The 22,926-nt window shown below is 37.5% G+C and overlaps 1 protein-coding gene across 1 annotated transcript in view; it reads left to right on the top strand.

Annotated features, from left to right (window-relative positions):
* STK3 (serine/threonine kinase 3) overlaps window positions 1-22,926 on the top strand; it is a 370,424-nt gene that overhangs the window by 58,384 nt on the left and 289,114 nt on the right. The window contains exons 5-6 of the mRNA XM_006859252.1: window positions 19,210-19,374; window positions 20,362-20,529. Of these exons, the coding sequence (XP_006859314.1) occupies window positions 19,210-19,374; window positions 20,362-20,529 (333 nt within the window). The remainder of the gene's footprint in view (window positions 1-19,209; window positions 19,375-20,361; window positions 20,530-22,926) is intronic.

Here is a 22,926-nt window from a genome sequence, read left to right on the forward strand (position 1 = left end):
GCTGGTAGTTTTGAACTGCTGTCCTTAAGGTTTGCAGCCCAATTCGTAACCACTACGCTACCAAAGCTCCTTATAGTGGGTGGTTTGGGTTTTTTTTCCCCCTGTATTTCAAAAATATATTTGCCTTAATGTTATATGCTTCTTGAAGCTAACAATTTTTTTTTCATGGTTTATTTGGAATTTGAAAGTTTAATATTATCTTATTCTTAATAGGCATCTTTTTGATATATTTGAATTCTTATTCCATAAAGTGCCTTTGGAGTTTCTATTTGCCTTTGTGTTATTAGACTAATTCATGTTTGACTTTCTCAGTCACTTTGTTGCATGTTTCCCCTTTGTGTAATAGATACTAGTTCATTCAGGATTTATAACTCCATATATATTGAGGGCTTTTCTGTTGTCTTCTGATCTCTTTTTCAGGAATCTTTTAATGTGGGAACGGATTTGAAATGTCTACCCACCAACCATTTTCACAGTAGAGTATCAGTTCTCTTTTTCTGCAGATCAAGGGATAAGCAGCTTGTATATATGTATATTTACATATGGTGTAAGTAGTGAAAGCTTTCATTTTAAATCACTAGTTATGGGGTTTTGTGATAGATTATTAATCTTTTTTTTTTTTTGCCAGACATGTGCAATCCAGATTTCATGAAAGACAACCTCTCTCTGCCCCCTTTGTATATAATAATGGCTAAAGTATTCTAGTTTTGTTTCCTAATTTATGTACTTTGTGTGTGTGAAGATTTGTGTGTTTTTATATTTTGGAAGAATCCCATAAAGTTTTTATTGTTTAAAACCTTGGATATATTATACTTTCAATCCTCTCTTTTAGAGGTGGGTGGAATGAGTTACTGAGTTGCTGTTGATTTTTCCAGATAATTTCCCCCTCATTCTGAATACCTGAGAACCCCATTAAATGTATGCATTCTTTTTCCATAGAGAGAGGGACTGGGGGTATTCAGGCTGTAAAGCTGTAAAGTGGTTGGAATATGACGCTTGATAAATGCTCAGTAAAAGCCTTACATGTAAGCTTCAGTATTACTTCTGAGATTTAAATATTTCAGAGATTGCTACTTATTTCTCAGGTTTCTCCAAACCATTGATTTTTAGCAAGGGTTTTGGTCATAAAAAGGACTGGAAATGGAAACATCTGTAAAATGATCAATCTAAACTCAGTATTAATACAATTTGAAGTGAGTGTTAACTATGGGGAAGTAGTACTAAGAAAATGAAGCAAAAATGGAGACTTTTTGTTTTTTAAGTGTGTAAGCTTCTTTTAAAAGACATATTTATCCTACTTCCCTTTCTCTTTATCATCCCTTTTAGTTGGGGATGCAAAAAAGAGCTTTAGAATTGTCACGCTTTTATATGTATGGAATAACCTCTAGCTTTTCTAGAGTTGGTCAGTAGTTTATGCTTGATATGTACCTCATTTTCAGTAGCTTCCCTTCTCCTTGATAGTTGGCTTCAAGTTTATTGCATGAATTTCAACTCTTGGTGTTATGAGTTACAGAAAATTCCTTTTTAGCTGACTTCAGTCAAAAAGGGAATTTATTGCTCATATAACTGAAAAGATTTTGCAGAGTTGGTTTTATGTGTGGCTTGTTTCAGGGTAAAAGGTATTACTTGAATTCATTTCTAGGCTTGCTTCCTTTATGTTGATTTCTTTTTCATATAAACTCTCCCAGCAACTCTCTGGGTTATTACACCATTTCTGAAGTCCACTGGAAAAGAGTCATAGTCTGGCCAGAGTCTTGTGTCTGTCTGTATAAATGATTGTGAAAAGTCAAAGTTGTGGGGTCCACAATCTTTCTTTCTTCTGTCACAGTGAAAGAATTTAGATAAAGACCAAGTGTCCCATGGATTTTCCTGTGGTATCATGTCGGTAGTGAAAGTTTGCTGTAAGAATTCTCCTGGAAAGTACTTACTGGGACCATAGATGCATAGTTCCCCTTTGGACTAGGATGGTTGATGTCTGCCATCTCCCTTCTCTCACAAGTTTCTTACACTGAGCAGGTACTGCTGATCACTGCTATACCTAGAATTCTGGGAAAGTGAATTATGTAGAAAGTGGTATTTGCATCTCTTTGGTGTCTTCTAAGGTCTATGAGTTGGTACTGGTACTGACTCAGTGGCACCTATCAACAACAACAACAATGAGGTGAGATTGAGTTCTGTGTCCTTCACACTTGCTTCTTAATAATGCAGCTGTCACATGTTCATGCATTATAGAATTTTCATAGCAATCATGTGTTACATCTTAATCTCTGATTAAGTACTTTATGCTTCATTACATCCTTTCTAAATATTTTGATTGGATTATAAACACTTTTCTTTATGATTTTTCCACATTACAATATATCCTCCCAAAATAGACTTTCCCTTCTACCTTAACTAAGTCAGTTAAGCTTACAAAGGCATTTCCTTGGCTTCCATTATTGGTAAGTTGCCCAGTCCTCACCTTAGTTGGTATTCTTCTTGGCATGTCTCCCAGTTCTGTTTCCTTTTCGTCAGTCAGACCCACCTTCAGATGCTTTATTTTTATATTGGCACATTCTGTCAAGGCAGACCACCTGTCACATAGTGCTGCCTGCCCTCCCTGTCTGTCATAATTTGACCCAGAGCACATCTTAACAGTGGTTATTCGTAGTAATGTGGTTTAATGTAAGAATCCCTGAATGTGGAGTCAGAAAACCAAGGATTCCGGGCCTGGGTTGTTACTTATTGGCTCAGTGACCCTAGCTAGGTACATTGTGTAACTCCTTTATACTTCAGATTCTTAATCCTAAAATGGGTCTTATATTGTATTACTTGCCTTACCTACCTCAGTGTTTTATTCTGAAGAACAAAAGGAGGTGACAAATATTAGAGCATTTTGTAAGCTGTAAAGATCTATATAATTATAAATTGCTATTTAATTACTTACAGGAAAAAAGATTTTAAATGATATTTAGTTTTTAATTACTAATGATTTAAGAATTTTATGATTTATTAAAATAATTATTATACATTCTTTAGCATTAGAAAAACATATAGAGATCATTGTGTCTTTTTTTTTAAAGTTTTTATTGTGAATTGAAAGAAAGTTTACAGGGCAGATTATCAGTTTTACATTCAATAAATCATATACTTTATTTCATTTCAATGATTATAATCCGCTCCATGTAAGGAGCTTTAGTAGCATAGTGGTTACGAGTCGGGCTGCTAACCTCAAGGTCAGCTGGTTTGTAACTACCAGCTGTTCCATGGGAGAAAGATGAGGCTTTCTGCTCCCATAAAGATTTACAGCCTCGGAAACCCTATGCAGGGTCACTATGAGTCGGAACTGACTCCACAGCACACCACCACCATGTACCATCAGTTAACAGTATTTCTCTCCATTTGTTTTCTCTCTCTCTCTTTTTTTAAACACTCAGGCATATATAATAATTTGCACCACCAAAGGGCACATTCTGCAAGTCTGCCTCCTGGCCACCACCTCTCAGCCCCTCTCCTTCCATGAATCTAGAGTCCCCAGCTGCTCCCTGTCTCCATGTCCCCATCTCTGCATCCATCTCTTGTGGAAACAGATCCTCTGTTTCTGGACTGTAAGATTACTCCCCAGGTTTTGTTATAAAACTTCTACCTTTACAATTGTGAAAGTTGCAATTAGTCATGGTAACAGTTACTCACTATTGAATCATAAGAATCTTATCCTCATCTCTTTTTACCAGACTCCTCTAGACTAGATGAAAACTATTCAGTGGGAACTCTATCTTCCCCCACACACTATTAAACTAAACTCCCTCTTGAAGCCTTGTAAGCCAGTCACTTCATGCCTTTATGGCCCCCTCATTTTAGGTGGACAATGTTGCCCGTCTCTGTCTACCCTTTACACAGAGGGGATAGCATTGATAATTGGTGTGAAAACTCCTTCCCTCTCTGTTGATAACATTTTTTTTTTTTTAAAGTTTTTATTGTGAATTGAGTGAAAGTTTACAGGGCAGATCATCAGTTTTACATTCAACAAGTCATATACTTTGTTTAATTACAAAGATTATAATCCCCACCATGTACCATCAGTTATCTGTTGGTATTTTGAACTACTACTTTTGAGCTATTATGTCCATGAATGTAGGTCAAGTTTATCAAATTGTAGCAATTTACCCTCCTTTCTTTTATCAAAAACTGTTTTGTTTTTCTTCCTCTAATTGAGTTCTGATTATCAAGCCATCGAAGCTAGGTACTATTTGCAAGCTTAGGTGTTCTTGTGCGTCTCCTCTCACTTCATATTAGCTGGATGCTTCCCTCTCAGCTCTAGCCCTCTGTAGCTATGGCCTTGTCCATGGGCTCAGGTGTCTTACCCACTAAAGTCTTGTTTAATCTAGTTGTTGTTAAGTGCTGTGGAGTCAGTTCTGACTCATAGCAACTCCTATATAAGGTTACTGAGGCGTTAAATCTTTTGTGGGAACAGAAAGCACCTCATCTTTCTCCCAGAGTGACTGGTATGCTCCAACTGCCAATCTTATGGTTCAGTTCAGCACTTATGCTGTGAAGTCACTGCGCTGTTTAATTTTAGGAAATACAAAATGTACGAGTTACTTTTCCAGAAATGGAAGTTTAGTTTTGGGGGGCAAATCTCTAATTTTAGCAGTTTTAGATGGAGATATTTTAAAATCAGATTGCATAATTCTTTGTGTTTCATACCAAAGTTTGTGGACTCCCCTCCTCCTACTTTTAATTACATAAATTAAAAAAAGAGAATAAAAGTAATATGTGCACATGGCAAAAACTCCAAACAGTGCAAAAGGGTAAAGAGGACATTATTGTCTCCACACCTCACCCTTAATTTTACTTCCCTGAGGTAATGTCAGTTAAATTTCTTGTGGGTTCTTTCAGCACATGTGTATATCTGTATCTTGTTTATGTAAGAGGTTCGCACTTTATTTGGTGTTCTATACTTTGCCTGTTTTCTTTTTTAACTACTGATATATCTTATAAGTATTCCCATACCAGTGCATACAGCTCGTATGTTTATGTAACAGAAGTTTTCTTTTTTCCAGTCCTTTACATAAAATGATCCCAACTTTTCAGTTTTTTTTTTTGTTGTTGTTGTTATATATAAAGCTGCAGAAAACTTTTGTATGTATGTATTAGTATACTTCTATTGTTATGGTTATTGGGTACATTTTAAGAACTGGAGTTACTCGATCAAAGTCCATTTTTAATAACCTTTATTTTGCGGCGGGGAAGCTGTGGGAGGGTGCTACCTAACCCATATATGAACTTTTATTGCTAAGACAATTTCAGTTGTGGAAAAAGACTGTAAGTAGGCTTCAGGGCTGTTAGTTGCCGCCAAGTTGACTCTGACTGCTGGTGACCTTAAATGTACAACAGAACAAAATGTATCTGGTCTGAGTCTACCTAAAGTATGGAAGAGGTATGGATTTTGCTTTCCTCCTTTTCTGTATCTGCTGACTCTTATTTATCCTTTTTAAATTTTCTGTAAGGTATCCATTGTTAATTCCACCATAGACATTTCCCTTGCAAATTTAAGCAAGGTTATATGACTGCTCAGACTCCTTGATGTGGCACTGTAGGTAGGATAAGCACTGGACTGCTAACCACAAGGTCCATAGTTCAAGCCTACCAGCAACTCCTTGGAAACCCTATACAAGGTCACTATGAATCAGAACTAACTCAATGGCACTAAACAACAACAAAGGAGCCTTGGTGGTGCAGCGGTTAAGTGCTCTGTTGCTAACTGAAAAATTGATGGTGCCAAGCCATCCAGCAGGTCTGTGAGAGACAGACCTGGTGATCTGCTTCTGTAAAGTTTATGGCCTAGACAACCCTATGGGCCAATTCTCCTCTGTCACGTGGGGTTGCTGTGAGTTGGAACCAACTCGACGGCTCTTAACAACAACAGGTTCTGATGCTGTGCTCTCAGAATTTTCTTTCTGAAAGTTCAGATATGATCATGCCATATTTCACTTAAAATTTTGTAGGCAAATAAGACTTACCTTCCAATTGCATTTAAAATGGTATTTCAATTACATCACACAACATAAAGAACTGTCCCTAAGTACTGGGCTTCATATATTTGCATGCCTCATTGCCTTTGACATACCTAGTGTTTCCTTCCTTCTTTGGTCACCTGACAAGTTTTGTTTATTCTTTGAGCATTATTTCAAAAGCTGCCTTCTCTGTAAGCTTGCCCTGAGTGAAGAGAATGGTGAGGTTATTATGGATGCAGGTAGTGACCACATAAGTCAAGGCAGTCAAATTCTCTTCGGCGGGTTGGATTTTATTTCAGGAGTACTGGCTGGGATGCCTGATCACTGTTGCGAACTGCTCTCCTGGTGTATTCCTTTGGCTGTTGCTGTTCTTATAGGCATTGATTGGTATGGTGAATATTTGTTTCTGTGACTTTCCTTTTCCACTGCATTCTGAGCATTATGAAGAACTGTGTAACAGGCTTTCAGTAAACTCTTGTTAGTGTCTTCCTTCTGTGGCTGTTTTGGATATTAAATGATACTTGCAGAGTGATTGGCATAGAGCTGTTGGTAGTTGTGGTCGAGTCTATTCCAACTCATGTTGAACTGATGTGTGTAGAGTAGAGCTACTCCATAACGTTTTCAAATCTGTGACCTTTACAAGCAGACTACCAGGTCTGTCTTCTGAGATATCTCTGGGTGGGTTCGACTGTCAGCCTTCTGGCTAGTGCTTCACCATTTATACTATTCAGGGACCTCAGTAAATGTAAGCTTCTGTTGTCACCATCATTATCACTGAACAGATAAATCCTGGTGTGGGAAATCAAGGGTGATGTCTTTAAAAAGGTAGGATTTGATTCAGAATTATCTTGTTGAGTCTTGGTCAAATGGTTTCCAAGACCTTATGTAAAGCCTCCGTGAAAAGTGGAAACTTAACATTTTATAACAAAAATTTACAGTTCTCTGTCTAGATGAGTATTAAAGACTACAGCTTTCAGTATGAATTGCTCCTCACAACTGAACCAATAAATAACATGAAAAGGATTGAAGTGGTCAAGCCTTCATTTTGTTTGGATGCACAATCAACACTCGAGGAAGCAGCGGTCAGGAAATCATATGATGTACTACATTAAGCAAATCTGCTGCAAAAGACCTCTTGAAGGTGCTAAAAATCAAAAGATGCCAGTTTAAGAACTAAAATGTGCCTGACTTAAGCCATGGAAATTTCAATAATATGTGAAATTTGAACAGTGAGTAAGGAAGACCGTTAAAGAATTGATGCATGGAGTTATGGTGTTGGCAAAGAATGTTGAAATTAACCATGGCCTGCCAGAAGAGCAAACAAATCTATCTTAAAAAAGTACAGCCAGAATGCCCCTTAGAAGCGAGGATGGTGTGACATCATTTCTCTTACTTTGGACATGTTATCAGGAAGGACCAGAACCTAGAGAAATGACATCATGATTGGTAGACTGGAGGGTAGTGAAAAAGAACACCCCAGTGATATGGATTGACTCAGTAGCAGTAGCAATGGGTTCAAATATTAACAGCAGTTGTGAGGATGGTGCACAACCAGGCAGAGTTTCATTCACAGGGTCGCTATGAGTCGGAACTGACTCGTTGGCACCTAACAAAAATATCTCTTTGTTTGGTGCTTGAGAAGGGAAGTAGTGTCTTTCTCTCTTTCTTTTTGTATTGTTAAAATCTGCTAGATGTGTACAAGGGTGAGTCAAAAATTATCCTCACTCTGCTTATATGAAAACTTCTGTTGACTGCACTGTCTTATCAGTGCTTTCCGTTCAAGGTCACTGCTGTGTAGGTGTGAACGTGGACATCTGCAAACAAAATTTGGACTGACACTTGAAGGAAGGTAACAAGTTTCCCTAAAATCATTGCTACTGGTGATGAGACATGAATTCATCACTATGAGCTTGAGAGTAAAGGGCAGTCTGGAATGGAAACATCCTCAATTGCCAACCAAGAAAAAGTTCAGAAGTCAACCATCAGCTGGAAAATTGATGCTTTTAGTTTCTGGGCTTCTCAAGGGCCAGTATTGGAACAGCATCAAGGAAAAGGTTCAACAGTCAACAGTTCTCATCACAGTGAGACACTCACTAAAGAGCTGAAGCCTAAATTTTGGATGAAACACAGAAGACTGCTTTCCAGGGGTGTTGTGATCTTGTATGATAATGCACGTCCCCATACCTGTGACCATTCTGTTGACAGTCTGCAAAAACTACATTTTGAGGTGCTAACGCATCCTCCCTTTAGTCCTGATCTTGCTCCATGGGACTTTTACCTGTTGGGGTCCCTAAAAGCAGTCCTTTGAAGTAAAAAATTCGCCTTTGATGAAGTGAAGACAGCAGTGCATTTGTGATTTGCAGTTCAGCCTAGAACATTTTTTAATAAGGGAATAGGAAAGCTTGTTGACAACTGGACAAAGGGTATTGAAAAGCAAGGAGATTATGTTAAAAAATGATATATTTGTCTTTTCTAAAAGTTGATTAAAGTAAATTCTGCAGCCAGAGTATGGATAATTGTTGACTCACTCTCGAACTAAAGAACCCCTGGTGGTGTTGTAGGATAAGCACTGAACTGTTAATCACACGGTCGGCAGTTTGAATCCACAAGCCACTCCTTGGAAGAAAGATGAGGCTTTCTGCTCCTGTAAAGATATATAGTCTTGGAAATTCTATATAGGGCCCCTGTGAGTTGGAATCGACTTGATGGCAGTGAGCTTGGTTACAGTTTTAAAAATAAATACAAAATATAAGATTGAATGCATTGTTTTATATGCATTAATAATTATGCCAAAAAGGTGGAGCTTAGCTAAGATGGCCAAAGATTCATCTTTAGACAATTAAAATTCTTAATTTTGTATGAACTTAGAAAAACCTCATTTGAATTCATTTTTACTGACATAAAAACATTAAAGCAATGTGTGTATTTTAAAACGGTTTGTTCATGTGCCCCGGAGACAAGTTGGTGGGTGTAGTTTTATCAAAACCATATACTCAGTGACATATTAAATGTATCATATTATTATACTAATCATATGACTCTAGAAACAAAAGCAACCAGAGGACTAAAGCCTATCAAAACCATCTTTTTGTTTTTGTACAATGAGATTCTTTTTAAATTTGCCAGTGAATTCATACCAATATTGAAACCAGATGTAGACTTCCGTCTTTTAATGTATTAGCTCAGCTATAAAAGTCTTGTTTCCTTCCTTGATTGCTGAGTATTTCATTCATGGTTTATTCTCTCCTGCCGTCCTTTTTTGGTTTTGTTTTTGCTTTGTTAAATAGATGATAAAATGTGATACTAATGATTTTCAAGTGACATTGTCCCATTTGCATAGTGACAAATGAAATTAAATCTGTAATGCATTGAAGATAACCTAATGAAATCCACAAATACTCTGTCGATAGAATTTTAGTTTAAAGGGATTCTTGACAAATATTGCTAAAAGCAATGTTGGGTTGTAGTTTGAGAATGCATCTAAGAGTTTTTCATCAACTGTATAAAGCAAATATTCTCTTCTGTATTCCCCCCCCCCTTACACATTTCCAGTATAAACCTAATCATTTTGAAATAGCTGGGTAAGAGCTTATCTGAACTGTTGAAAAGTCTTAATTACAGAAATTATAGGAAAAAAATGCTTTTGATTTTAAATAGTAATGGAAAGAAATGCTGCTGTTACCCAATAAAGATCTAGCTACTTTTGGTAATTGTTGTTGTTGTTGTTAAGTGCTGTCAAGTGGGTTCCTACTCATAGTGACACTGTACAGGGTTTCTGAGGAGAAGCTGGTGGGTTTGAACTACTGACATTGTGATTCACAGTCCAGTGCTGATCCCCACAGCACAACACCAGAAGTCCTAATTACTTTTGTCAGGAGGGACCAGTCGCTGGAGAAGTATGATATCATGTTTGGTAAGGTGGAGGGTCAGAGAAAAAGAGGAGTCAGAGAAAAAGAGGAAGACCCCCAGTGAGATGGATTGGCAAAATGGCAGCATCAGTGGGTTCAAGCATGGCAACAATTATGAGGTTGGCCCAGGACCGGGCAGCGTTTCATAGAGTCGCTATGAGTCAGTACCGACTCGATGTCACCTAACAACAACATAAGTAAACTTTTAAAATGTTTAAAAGTTTGGAAACAAAAATTCATCTATTCAGGAAAATGACTTTAAAAGTTTTTTTTTTAAATAATAAAATGTCAAAGTGTGTTTAAAGGACTTGAAATAAACATGATACAGATATCCAAATCAGAGTCAGTAAATACTGTATGCACTTCCCATTCCCGTCTTTCCCTTCCTCTCCACAGTACTTATAGTGAGTGAACTCTAGAAATAGATGTGTTGCCCTTGTCCAAAGTTTATTTGATACCATTGAGATTGAAAAGAGATACGGTGAATATTTATTCCTCCAAATTTGCGAAGATTCATCTGCATTTCACCACAGAGCTGAAATTTGGTTCTTTACTTTTCCTTCTTTCCTGATAGAAAAAAAAAATAATTTGGACGTTAACTAGTTTCCCATTGCTGTTTCAGAACTGTTGTTGTTAAGTGTCCTCAACTCATAGCCACCCTGTAAATTTTTGTGAGAGCAAAAAGGCTCATCTTTCTCCCAAGAAGCAGCTGGTGGGCTTGAACCACCAACCTTGTGGTTTACAGTCCTGTGTTTATTGTATGGTGGTGTTGGTGGTGATTGTGTGCTGTGGAGTCAGTTCTGACTCACAGCAACCCTGTATAGAGTTTCTAAGCCTGTGAATGTTTCTGGGAGCAGAAAGCTGTCTAGTTCTAACCCACTAGTCTATCAGGGTTCTTTACATTTATATTCCTAAGATCATTACTCTATTGATAGTGCCCTTTCTTTTCTCTGGTTGATGAACTATTTTTCTTATTCAAAGTCTAGTTTTAATACTACTTTCTCTTTTCCTTCCGTACTTAATTCCTCTTCCTTTATGTTTCCACTTCACTTTGAAAATGCATTTTGCAGTAGTTTGTAAGTCTGTCTGTCAGGCTAGGTTGGAACTGCATTAAGTTAGGTTAGAAATCCTTTTATTTAACATACAGCATATGTTCAATCAGTGTTTTCTCAGTGGATGAATGTTAGCTAGGAAATTTGGAAAATGCTTATGCTTTCTTAGAATACTTTTATACTTAATACCGTTCTTGTCTGCCACACATGTGCTGTTTACCCTTCGCATCAGTGTGAACATATGGGATGCTTTTATAATTGGTACCTCATTGTTTCAATTTGCTTTTTTTAGTACAGTTTAATACTTTCCATGTATGCTAACCGACTCTATTTTTAGTTTCATAAATTGTATATTAATTTCTTTTGCCTATTTATTGGGGATTTTTCTGAAGGATTTTTTGGCACTCTTTATGTTTTAAATGCTTTTATACACCAAATATCTTACTGTGTTTGATGTAGGTAGTTTCGTAAGTTTTCTAAGTCGATAGTTTTTATGTAGACACAATTAATTGTTGACGTTGTTGTTGTTGTTGTTGTTAGTTGCCCGTGAGTCTGCCCCTGACTATCATGGTAGCTCTATGCCTGATGGGAGTGGGCTACTATATCCCATAGAGTTTCCTGGGACTGAATTTTGGAAATCCATCACCAGGCTTTTCTTCCTAGTCTGTGAAGCTAACTAGAGTCTTGTAATTCTTTGGTTACTTTGTTTACTTAAAATTATTCCTCCCACCTAATTATGGTGTGGTACTACTATAGGATAAGCACTGGGCTGTTGACCCACATAGAAGTTCAAACCAAAGCTGCTTCTTAGAAATCCTATATCGTGTCAGTGTGAATTAGAACCAACTCAACAACACTTAACAACAAAAGCTATTTGATAACCATCCTGATTATTTTAGTTTTTATTTAAATATTTAAAAATATTTATCTTAATGGATTAAGCATCTAAAATACTCATAAAACCACCAGTCCCTGGAAAAGGGCTTGGTAAAGTTAGAGGGTCAATGGAAAAGAAGGAGGCACCAGTGAGCTTGATGGACACAGTGACTGCAATAGTGGGAACAAACGTAGCAGTGATTGTGAGGACGGTGCAGGGCCACGCAGGTTTCTGGTCTCTTGGGCATAGGGTAAAATCCTACGACAATATTGTGTTAATAGTCTTGCTTTTAGAATCATGTGACTCAGCTTACTTGCAGAGGTCACTAACATGTATACTTTTTTTTTTTTTTTAAGTTTTTATTGTGAATTGAGTGTTAGTTTACACAGGAGAACATCAGCTTTACATTCATCCTATGTATTTCGTTTCATTGCTATGATTACAATCCCCTCCATGAATCATCAAACAACCAAAGGGCACACCCCGCAATCCTGCTCCTCCTGCTGTCAGCACACAGCCCCTCTCCCTCCTTGAGTCTAGAGCCCCCAGCCTCTCCATCTCTCTGTCTCTGCCTCCATCTCTGGCATCCATGCTTCTCTGGGTAGGGTCCCACACTCTGCTCTTCTTCTTTGATGGTCCTAGGGTCTTCCGTTCCTAGACTGCAAAATCAATTACTCCTCTCCTTTTATTACAAAACGTTTACCTTTACATTTGCAACAGTCACAGTCAGTCCTGATAGCAATTATTCACTACTGAACCACTATTGAACCACAATAACCACAAGTCTTATCCCATTTCCTTTCTTCAGCCTTGTCCAGACTGGTTGGAAACCACTCAGTGGAGATTCTACCTTTCCCCGCACCCTCTGGTATATACTTGTTTAATTTGGGGGACACACCACTTGAAATGACTTATATTTGAATGCTGAAGATAGGGCAGGTCCTCTACAAATGACACCAAAGAAGTCCAGACCCATTGCTGTCAAGGTAGTTGCAACTCTTAGTGATCCTAGGGCTGGTATTTAGATGTATTGTTTGTTTATGGGTGATATTTGCTCTGCTGGTGGCTGTTCTGACTGGTTGATATTGTGGCTAGTGACAGTTTTGATTAGCCATTATCTTTACTTACTGTCAAATATTTTGAATATTATCTTTGGGACAAACTGTGCAACCTATTTTCTTATATTCAGACATTCGCGTTTATGACATCTGACACTGGTGTGACAGAAGCAAGTATTGATTGTAAAGCCAGAAGACATGAATTCACATATGGACTGTAGCTCTTAATAGTTTTGTAACATTCAGCAGATTAGTTAATGTCTCTGGATTTGTTTACTGATTCCTAAAGTGGGGATATTATATGTGTTTCTGCTTAATTGTGTTCTGATGATCTCATAAAATACTCTATATATACTTTAAAATAATACAGTAACCTAAGACAACATTTAGCCTCTATATTCTAGAAAATGTTTCTTTCTTCACTATAGTTTAAAATTCTTTTATTGAAGAATAGAAACTTCTAATTTCATAATTGAAGTTGCAAGGCTTAAATGCAAATCCTTCATTTGGGCCTCAACTTACAAATGGTTGTTAACATAATGCTACACCACAAATAATTTGAAATTCAGGCTTGTCTGTGTACTAGTAGAAGAGCTAGTACATTGTACCTTATTTGATTAGGGGATGCTATAAAGTGAATAAGAGGACATTAACCCCTTGAGGTAGGGGTAGGTATTTACTACTAAATGGAGGAAAGTATGATGCAATTTGTTAAGTGCCCAAGTGTGGTTCCGACTCATGTGACCTGTATCAAGTTTCTTCTTCTTTTTCTTCTCTCTCTCTTTCTCTCTATGAATATGTACATGTATGTGTATATATATATATAGGAGCTCTGGTAGCATAGTGGTTACGAATCGGGCTGCAAACTGCAAGTTCAGCAGTTGGAAACTACCAGCTGTTTCATGGGAGAAAGATGAGGATTTCTGCTCCTGTAAAGATTTACAGCCTTGGAAATCCTGTACAGGGTCATTATGAGTTGGAACCGACTCCACGGCACACTGTATATATATATATATATACTACAAAATAATAGAAAATGTTATTAAACAAGAATTTCAAATGTGAAGCTATTTGTTAACATATTGACATCAAAGTAAATAAATACACTCTGAGGGCATGTTTCCATCTCTAACCCATCCCTGAAGAATATTCAACACTGCCCACTCGTACACCATCTTCACAGTTGTTTTGTGTGAGATCATTGTTACTTTCCCTGTCAGTGTACCTCGTTGTATTTGTGTGGGGGTGTCTCCCTCTTTTTCAGTGGCCCTGTATCAAACATGTCCTTTTCCAAAAATTAGTCCCTCCTGATGACATGTCCAAACTATGTGAACCCAAGTCTTCTCAACATCATTTCTAAGGAGCATTCAGACAGTACTTCTGAGATGGATTTGTTTGTTCTCCTGGGAGCCCATCGTATTTTCAGTATTCTTTGCCAACACTATAATTCAAATACATTAATTCTTCTCCCTTCTTTCTTATTCATTGTCCAGCTTTCACATGCACATAAGACCACTGAAAATACCATGGTTTGGTCAAGCACAATTTAGTACTGAAAAAGTTCTTTAATACTCTCAAGAGGACATTTGCAGCAGATTTGTCCAGTGCATTATGTCCTTTGGTTTCTTGATTGCTGCTGCCATGAGCTTTGATTCTGTATTCAAGTAAGATAAAATTCTTAGCAACTTCAAACTTTTCTCCATTTATCATGATGCTGCTTATTGGTCCAGTTTTATGGAAGTTTATTTTCTTTACATTGAGTTGTAATCCTTTCGGAAGGCTGTATTACTTGACCTTGACTGTATAGGTTTCCAGGGAATGGCCTGTGAGTTTGAACCGCTGACCTTGTAGCTCAAACCAACCTTGAGGACCAGTGCATTATCCTGAAAGAGGGGCTTTAAAACCTAGACATTTGCTTCATGTCTGTGCTCTCCATCGTTCGGATTTGGGGACAAATACAAGCTATGACTTGAGGTGTTCTTGTGTGTAAGCTTTGTGAGGACTGGGACTTTGCACCATTTAGCGCTCTGCGCCCAGCACCCTGTGCAGAATCTGTTGTATGGTAGAGCCAATCAAGTAGTTGCTGAATGAATTAATAGATGGATGTCCAAATTAGTGTGAATTTATTTGTTGTTGTTAAGTGCTGTCAAGTCAGATCTGACTCAGAGTGACCCTGTATATGATTTCCAAGGAACAGCTGGTGTGTTTGAACTGCTGACTCTGTGGATTTATTTAGTTACTAAGAAAAGACTACTTTCATGTGAAAATCTTGCTAGTGTATAAAATCATTGTTGTTGTTAAGTACTGTTGTTGTTAAGATCTGCTTTCATTAGGTTATTAGGTGATCTCTGTGAGGAAGGAGAGAACCCATTATTTGCCAAAACTTCAGGTGTAGTCTGGAGGTTTTTAAAATGATAAAAGGTTTCTCATCTCTCAGGAAGCAAGGGAAATTATATAAGTTACCTTAAATTTTTTTTTTTTTTTTTTACATTAGATAAATTCTGAAATAGTTTATGGTTAACAGATGTCATTGTAACCAAGGGGTTTGCAAAGAAAGATTTAATTACTGTGTTAAGCGGGACCTCACTTTCCTTATTATTAAACTCCTTAAGCTTGAAAAAAATTCTGCAAAGTAGTTTAACAGTTCCTGGTTGGAAAAAAAAAAAAGTAGTATCACTTTTTTTTTTTTTTTCTTCTTTCTTTTCGCTCAGAGTTTTATTATTAATTTTGGGTTTATGAGTAAGAGAAACCCTTTGAAATTAAAGTAAGTGTGAACGTATTCTAGGCATTGTTCCAGGCATTCTGGACAGCCCAGTGAACAAAACAAACATCCCTTCTCACTGTCATTAGTGTGGCCCGAAAGTCAGTCCATTCTGACTCACAGACACACGATGGGATAGAGTAGAATATGGGAGCAGATCGCCAGTTCCTTTCTTCTGTGGAGCAAGCAGTTGGTGAGTTTGAACCACTGCCCTTTTAGTTACCAGTTGAGTGCTTGACCACTGCACCGCCTGGTCTTCTAACACAGCACTGCCTAGCAGACACCCGTAACGTGAGCTACAGGTAGATGCACTTTTCAGTGTTCTAGTAGCGACATTAGAAAGTAAAACAAAACCAGGGGAAGCTAATTTTAGAAACATTCTTAACCCAGGACATAAAAAATAAATTTCAACATGTAATCATTATAAAAATGATTACTGAGATATTTTATGTTCTCCTTTTTTGGGGCTACTAAATCTTGAACCTTGGTATATATTTTACATTTATGGCATATCTCAATTTTGTGTGGCCATGGCTGCTATATTGGATAACTTCGCTTTAGACCATAGTGTTTTATTTTCTGTGGATCGTGAAGTCAGACCATTGGTCCAAAATAGAGAACAAGTTCTTTGAAGTCCCAGAGATACTTCAGATAACCAACACTCGTTTCCTTGTTGTTGTTGTAAAGTGCTGTCGAGTTGGTCTGACCCATAGCAATCCTGTATAGGGTTTCTGAGGAGCGGCTGGTGAGCTTAAACTGCTGACCTTGCAGTCCAATTGGCTTTGCAGTCTGGCACATTAGCCCACAGCACCACACCAGGACTCCACACTCGTTTCCTATTACCTGTAAAATCTTCCATGAATGTCACTTTCCTGTCTCTTAGGTGTCATATAGAAATAGGAGCACTGGTGTGCTGAAGGATAAGCACTGGGCTGCTAATCTCAGTGTTGGCATTTCAAACCCATCAGCCACTCCAGGGGAGAGGTGAGAATTTCTGTTTCTATTAAGATTTACGGCCTTGGAAACCATATACAGGCTTGCTATGAGTCGGAATCACGTTGATGGCAGTGGGTGTTTTATATTGGGTGGCACTGTGGGCTAGGCATTGTGCTGCTAACTTCAAGGTTGGCAGTTCAAACCCGGCAGCCACTCTGTGGGAAAAACATGAGGCTGTATTCTCCTATAGATTTGCAGTCTTGGTAGCCCAGTATAGGAGTTGACTGTGAGTTGTAATTGACTTGATGGCAATGAATTTGATTTGGGGTGTGGCTTACTAAACTTTAACCTTTTACCCACCTCACATGTGTCAAAAGTGTGTTCCCTAGTTTTCTATTTAATTGTTAAAATTATCTTTCACTGTAGACTGTAAGCTCAATGAGAGCAAGCACATTGCCTATCTTGTTCATTGCTGTATTCCCAGCAAATAGTTGGTGCAGGGTAATTTTTGGTTGGTTGACTAAGTGGCATTTGGGATCAGGTATCTGGTAGTGTAGTGGTTACGAATCGGGCTGCGAACCTTAAGTTCAGCGGTTCGAAACTACCAGTCGCTCCGCGGGAGAAAGATGAGGCTTTCTACTCCCGTAAGGATTTACACCCTCGGAAACCCTGTACAGGGTCGCTATGGGTCGGAACCGACTCGACGGCACTTAACAACAACAACATCTTACACTGGCTTGAATTTAACAAGTAAGAAAGATTCTTATACCCTCTAAGGAGTGTAGTGTGGAGAGATGGCTTAGAGTGGTACGAGTGTTTTAAAATCTGCATTGGGCAAGGGAAAGGAGGCTCAAAGAGTTTTATATGAGTCAGGAACCAGTGTCCCTTTAGAGCAAGGAGATCCAAACAAAATTCTTATGGGACAAACTTGATGAAGTCAAGAATATTGCTCCTGGATCTAAGCACAAAAAGTTATTTAGCTCAGCTTTCTGGAATTTTCACCTCTTGGTACTGCATAGTTTTCCTGGGGGGCTCTGGCTAGAAAATCGAGAATGGCCTTTAGCCATACTCCTGTGCCCAAGAACAGTTTTGGTACTGGTGGCAGTGAAAATAAACTTTTAATTGTAGTTACTTTCCCATTTCTGTAGTCTTTCTGTTTTCAGTTTCTACCATATTGATGGACTGTAACCTTATTATTCTACCTCTGTGGGGTATTTGAATTGTCTGGTTTTTTTTGGGACGTTCCTCTTCCCTCTAATTTTTTTGGGGTGCATTTAATACTTGTGCTTACAGTGAGAGGTGAGTTTTATTGCAGTGAATTAACCCACAGCACCACATCAGGACTCCTGGTATAGCATGTTGTTGTTTTTTTGATGTTAAGTGCCTTTGAGTCAATTCTGGCTCATAGCAACCTTGTATAGTGTTTCCGAGGAGTAACTGGTGAATTTGAACTGCCAATTTTGCAGCTTAAACTGAACTTGCAGTCCAGTGTTATCCCACAGCGCCACATCAGGACTCCTGGTATAGCATTGTTGTTGTTGTTAAGTGCCGTCAGGTTGGTTCCGACCCATAGTGACCCTTTATAGGGTTTCTAAGGAGCAGCTGGTGAGCTTGAACCACCAACCATGTGGTTCAAACCAACTTTGCAATCCAGTGCATTAACCCAGTTTCTCCATGCCTTTTCTAGTGCCTATTATTTTTCGTTCTTTTGGGTTGAGAGTAATAGCCATCTTATTATATGTGTCAAGAGGTATTTTATTGTGATTTTGATTTGCATTTCTCTAGTGGTGTGATGCTGTCAAATAATGCGCTGAAACACAAGGTCAGTTGGAACTCAAGGTCGTTGGTTCAAATTCATCAGCTGCTCTGTGGAAACACTATACAGGGCCGCTTTGAGTTGGAACTGACTCAGTGGCACTTAGTTTAGCAACAACAACAAAGTGACTTATGTTGGAAGGTCAGCGAAAAAGAGGGAGACCCTCAATGTGATGGATTGACACAGTGGCAGCAACAGTGGGCTCACATATAACAACAATCGTGAGGATGCCACAGGACCAGGCAGCATCTCGTTTTGTTGTACATAGGGTCGTTGTGAATTGGAACTGACTAGATGGTACCTAGCAACAACAGTGACTTAATGCCGAGTATTTTCACATACTTACTGGTCATCTTTTGGAGTCCTGGTGTGGTGCTGTGGGTAAATGCGCTGGACTGCAAAGTTGGCTGGAACCACAGGTTGGCAATTCAAGCTCACCAGCCATTACTTGGAACCCTATACAGGGTCTCTGTGGGTCAGAATTGACGTGACAGCACTGGTTACCAACAACAAGAACATTGGCATTTCTTAGGAAATTTGTACTTTGCTCATTATTTAGACATGGACAGTTTTTAAAAAGGAGAAATTTAATGGTCTTTTTATTAGTAAAATTTGTAATAAAAGTGATAAAAAGTATGACAAAAAAGTATAATATTTATGGGGTGAAAAGATCTTTGGTAAATTTCCCTTTAGCATTTTCTTAGAGGCTTACTAGTCATTAGGGAAACTACTTGTTACCAGTGTTCTCTTGTTAGAATTTATCCAACATAGTGTTACAATATGGTTTTTCAATATTACTTTACAGTTAACAGAAGATGAAATTGCAACCATTCTTAAATCTACATTGAAAGGACTAGAATATTTGCACTTTATGAGGAAAATACACAGAGATATAAAAGCTGGGAATATTCTCCTTAATACAGAAGGACATGCCAAATTGGCAGATTTTGGAGTGGCTGGTCAGTTAACAGTAAGTATAATACTTTTAGAAACATTTTTTGGCTTATTTGTCTAATTATGATTGTAACTAAACTTTAATAGCTTTTTTGTGTGTGAAAGAAATGGACAGCTGCATTGTTCTTGTGGAGAAATAATCATAATTTCAGTATTATTTGTTTCATTTATAGATAACATAAGAGACATGGAATCCATATGAAAATGTATCTAGTCATTCATATACTTAAATCCTTTATAAGGGAAATTACACCAGTTAGTTTTTATAGCTTTTATTGGAATTTGTTAGCAATTGCTTTTGAGTTGGTTCCAACTCATAGAGACCTAGTATAGAATTTCCAAGGAGCCACTGATGGATTTGAACTGCCAGCCTTGTGGTTAGCAGTTCAGGGCTTATCCAACAGTGCCACACCAGGTATGTTGTTGTTGTTGTTAAGTACTGTGGAGTCGGTTCTGACTCATCGTGACTCTACACAGGGTTTCTGAGGCTGCAAATCTTTACGGGAGCAGAAAGCCTCATCTTTCTCCCGTAGAACAGCTGGTAGTTTCGAACTGCTGACCTTGACGTTAGCAGCCCAATTCGTAACACTGTGCTATAGTACCATCTTTAATGACGTTAATGGAGGTATGAAGATAAGTTAGATGTGGACTTGGTTATTTCAGAATTCCTAAATGTTCTGTCATACCTAGTTGACATTTTAGGAAAAGCATTAATTTCAGATATCATCTGTTGTATTTGAGTGTTAACATAGGTTTTAAAGAAAATGTTAACGTGTGTGGCACGCTGTATGTACGATAAGCACTGGACCACAGAGTAAACAGTTTGAACTGCAAGGTCGGTGGTTCAAATCCACCAGCAGCTCCTTGGAAACCCTATTCAGGGTTGCTATGAATTGGAACCGATAAGATGACACTTCACACAACAACAGTGAAGAATATTTTGGCATAAAGCTTTTCATAGTGTTCCTGAAGTTATAATTATGTCTGTGTTATGCTATTGCAGGATACAATGGCAAAACGCAATACTGTGATAGGTACTCCATTTTGGATGGCTCCTGAAGTAATACAAGAAATAGGCTATAACTGTGTGGCAGATATCTGGTCTCTTGGCATCACTTCTATAGAAATGGCTGAAGGAAAACCTCCGTATGCTGATATACATCCGATGAGGGTAAGAAAATGACAGTTGTTAAAAATGATGTTATATGTGTTGTAGTTTTGTAATGTCAGTATAAACAAATATAAAGTAACTTAAATTCATTTCAATTTGGATTCTTTGCAAAAGGTAGAACAAAGATGAACAATTATCCCATTTCTTTTCCTTTCATATATTTAATTGTGAGGAAAAAAATGTTATGTTCATCTCTATATTCTTTCTCTTTCCAAAAAAGAAAGAAGTAATTTTTTCTTTGCTTTTCAGTAGAAGAAAGAATTGGTAAATCTTTGTGTTCTTCCTTTCTCATTGTGGTAGTTGATGAGCTGAAGGACAGTAGTTCTCATTTTTCTACCCACCCAGCACATGCTCTCTTTTTGTGTTTTTGTTTGCCCCTTTTAGCTTTTCTTGCTGAAAGTGATATTAAAAAAAAAAAAATCTTCATTTCTAACATTCCTACTTACCTGTAAAGTAATTGGGCTTATTTATTTTGTTTGTGTTTTTCAAGAAAATGGAAACATTTTTTGAGTATTATTACTATACTTCTGTATAGGCCATTTATGGGGTAATTTTTGAGTTTGAAGCATATATTTTCATGTTCAAATCTAATTGCTTATGCTTTAGGGTTTGTGATGCTACAGTTTTGAGGCTTTCTAGTGTGTGAATCTCAGTCATAAGTGTTATATACATTTATCTTTGTAAATTTATTGCCCTCTAGTGGCTGTAGTCACCTCACAGAGAAAAGACAGTAATTTTGAAGGGTGAAGGAAGTCTGGGTGTTTGTGTCCAGGAGAGAAGATGGTGTCAAGGTGACTAGACAGATGACTGACTTTGTGAAAGAAATTGATGTGAAGAAAAGAAGGAAGGACTGCAATTTTAGATATCTGAAGTGGAATAAATTGGAATTACATAATTCCAATTTATTTTGCTAATTTGGATTGAAATTCACTAAGAAAGACCACAGTGTACCTATATTGAAAGTGTTTGAAAACCTGTCTTGTTGAGAAACTTGAAAGACAATTCTTTGACTAATTCAGTGGTACACAATGTTCCTTATAAATAAAGAATATAAAATCTGGTTAAGTGAAGAATAAAAATATGAATTGCTATTTGTTTGAAAATAACATATAAATAAACATGATTAGCATAAAATTAGGAGTGCAGATTTTCATACCTCCTCTGATTATTAGTTATCTGTAGTATTTTTAATTAGGATTTTTTAAGGTGACTCTCAAACTAGGTATATTTGAGTTTGAGTTAATCAAGTGTTAACTAAATTATCCAAAGCAACCTAGGTAAATCCAGCACTGATATTTAACTCTGATCTTGGATTATTTGTGCTCTGCTTCCTCCTTTTGTAAAACTTATTTTTAAACTAAATAATTTAACAATTTAGCCCTTTGCTAATCTCTCTAAGGGATTGCTGGTGTGGCGCTGTAGGATAAGTACTGGGCTGCTAACCACAATGTTTGCAGTTAGACCCTCCTCTCCTTGGAAAACTTAAACAGGATCGCTATGAGTTGAAACTGACTCAACACCACTTAATAACAACAACAACAACAACCTCTTTAATGGACAGCAAATAATGATAAAATATGGCTCCTAAGTTCAATGATCTTAAAATCTTACTTGAAAGTTTGAATTAACATTTATGAAATAGTAGAAATACATTATCTTTCCTTAAAAACAAACAAAACAAAACAGCATCACAAACTTCCTAGGATGCTACAAGTTTAAATTGTCCTCTTTTTTTCTAAGTTCCATCCCTGATTTTCTTCCTTTGTAGAGCCTTCTTTGATAGCTACTATCTTAGTCGAGTTCTTTTTCCCTATAACTTAATACGAGAGAAATTTAAAACATTTATAGGAAAATTTTGTTATCTTTTAATTCCATTTTTACCACAAACTTTTTGAAGTTTCTTCATATCTGAGGGTAAGTCAAAAAGTGATACTCCTAGGATTTCAGTTCATACATCCACGGCTTTATTCCAGACAAAATGAGTTTAGGTTAGTGGATGACTCCAGACGGGTTTTCTCTTAGACTTATTAGGGTACCTTCTAAACATAAGATTCAATCAAAACAGCGGCTTCAGAGGAAGATATGCTAGAATAGTTAAGTTCAAGGCAGAGAGGTCAGTTGAGAACATTATGGTGTCTGATTTTTGGGATTTCAAAGGGGTAATAGTGATAGGTTTTCTTGACAAATACAGGATGATCAAGGGCTTATTTGGAAGAAGAATTAAGAAAATTTAAAACTGCATTGGTGAGAAAAAGCCAGGAAAGTTGCACCAAGGAATTTTTTTCTATCATGATATAGTACCTCTGCTAATTTTTTGAGGGCATCAAGGCCTGTCCTGTAAGATTTCCCTGGGAAACCTTATTCCATTCACCCTCCATCCTTGATCTTTCTCTTTCA

Source organism: Chrysochloris asiatica, unplaced genomic scaffold (genome assembly GCF_000296735.1).
Source record: "Chrysochloris asiatica unplaced genomic scaffold, ChrAsi1.0 scaffold00031, whole genome shotgun sequence".
NCBI lineage: Eukaryota > Metazoa > Chordata > Mammalia > Afrosoricida > Chrysochloridae > Chrysochloris > Chrysochloris asiatica.